Source organism: Formica exsecta, unplaced genomic scaffold (assembly GCF_003651465.1).
Source record: "Formica exsecta isolate Colony F162 unplaced genomic scaffold, ASM365146v1 scaffold1510, whole genome shotgun sequence".
Classification (NCBI taxonomy): Eukaryota; Metazoa; Arthropoda; class Insecta; order Hymenoptera; family Formicidae; genus Formica; species Formica exsecta.
The window spans coordinates 111,717-112,968 of record NW_021848836.1 but is presented as its reverse complement, the minus strand read 5'-3'; the positions used below and the strand labels follow the sequence as shown (position 1 = coordinate 112,968).

General features: G+C 46.2%; 1 protein-coding gene across 1 annotated transcript in view; it reads right to left on the bottom strand.

Annotated features, from left to right (window-relative positions):
* Positions 1-408: 408 nt before the first annotated feature.
* Positions 409-1,252, bottom strand: part of LOC115232928 (paired mesoderm homeobox protein 2A-like) — a 37,444-nt gene continuing 36,600 nt past the window's right edge. The window contains exon 4 of the mRNA XM_029803106.1: positions 409-804. Within this exon, the coding sequence (XP_029658966.1) occupies positions 409-804 (396 nt within the window). The remainder of the gene's footprint in view (positions 805-1,252) is intronic.

Below are 1,252 nucleotides of genomic sequence, written 5' to 3'. Positions count from 1 at the left end.
AATAATAAAAATTTACTAAATGATATTTACCTCAACCTTGATTCTAACAGCTCGATTCGCGTCATCCGAATAACGCTCTGTCGCGTGCGTATAAAGCTCGAAACGTATCTTAACAGACGCTGCCTCAAAGCAAGCAATCCACATCTGTTTCCCGTTTTCCCGACTGTCTAAGGTATCTCTGTCAAAAATATGTGCGGCGCATCCTAATCGAGGTCCTTTGAATACTCAAGAATACCGCGCGTATACGATTGGACTATGGCCGATCGATTCGCTTGCGGGAAACCGGGACCCGGGAGGAAAAAGACCTGGGCGCTCTCCCTGAACACGGTGTGTCGTTTCCGCGTGTTCGCGAGAGCCGAGCGACTCTCTTGTATTTACACACACGGCCGGGCCGATGGGGAGACTGGTTTAATAAAGATTCGCGGTCTTGAGAGGCAACGGGTCCAGCAGGTAGGGCGGCAAGGCCGCCGAGAAGGGCCTGGGACTGCAGGAGCCCCAGGTACCGCCGCCGCCGCTGCTTCCGCGAGCGTTGGGCGAGCCGCCGTCGCCGGTGCCGTCCCCGCTGTGTTTCACGTTCACCAGGTTTTGGTTGGTGATCGGCTTGATCTCGTTCGACGACAGGACGCTGTTCGAGCTACCGGGTGGCGTCGCCGGACTCCTCGGCGAGCGTCCCTCCGCCTTGACGGTGCCGGTCACGGGACTGGACGCGCCGCTGTCGACCCCGATGCCGCTCTGCGACGTCGACTTTTGCTGGGCCAGTCTTTCCTGCTTGCGAAACTTCGCGCGCCGATTCTGGAACCATACCTGCAACATCGACACGGATGGCCGACCATGTTAGGTCCCTTTCTTCTTAGGTTCTTCCGTCTTCTTCTTTCTCGCGATTAGTCGTGAAATTGATATAATATTTATTGATAATATTTAAATAATTCAGTTTTGTTCATGGATATGAAAAATATCAGAAATGAAAGGGTAATCAGATAAAATGCAGAATAATACCTAATACAATTACCGTAGAGCAATAAATTAATCGTTGTTACTATCACACAAAATTGATTATTTCATAAAATAATCAAGTATATTTTATATATTTTATCAATATACACACAGAATCATTGTTCGATACCATCATCTTTAAAATGAATATGTGCATGTATGTCGAAATAAAAATTAGTTTTTTAAAAATCGGTATTACTTTAAATATAATATTTTTACATTACAATGTCTCCTGTTATTAAAAATTAAATATATTGAT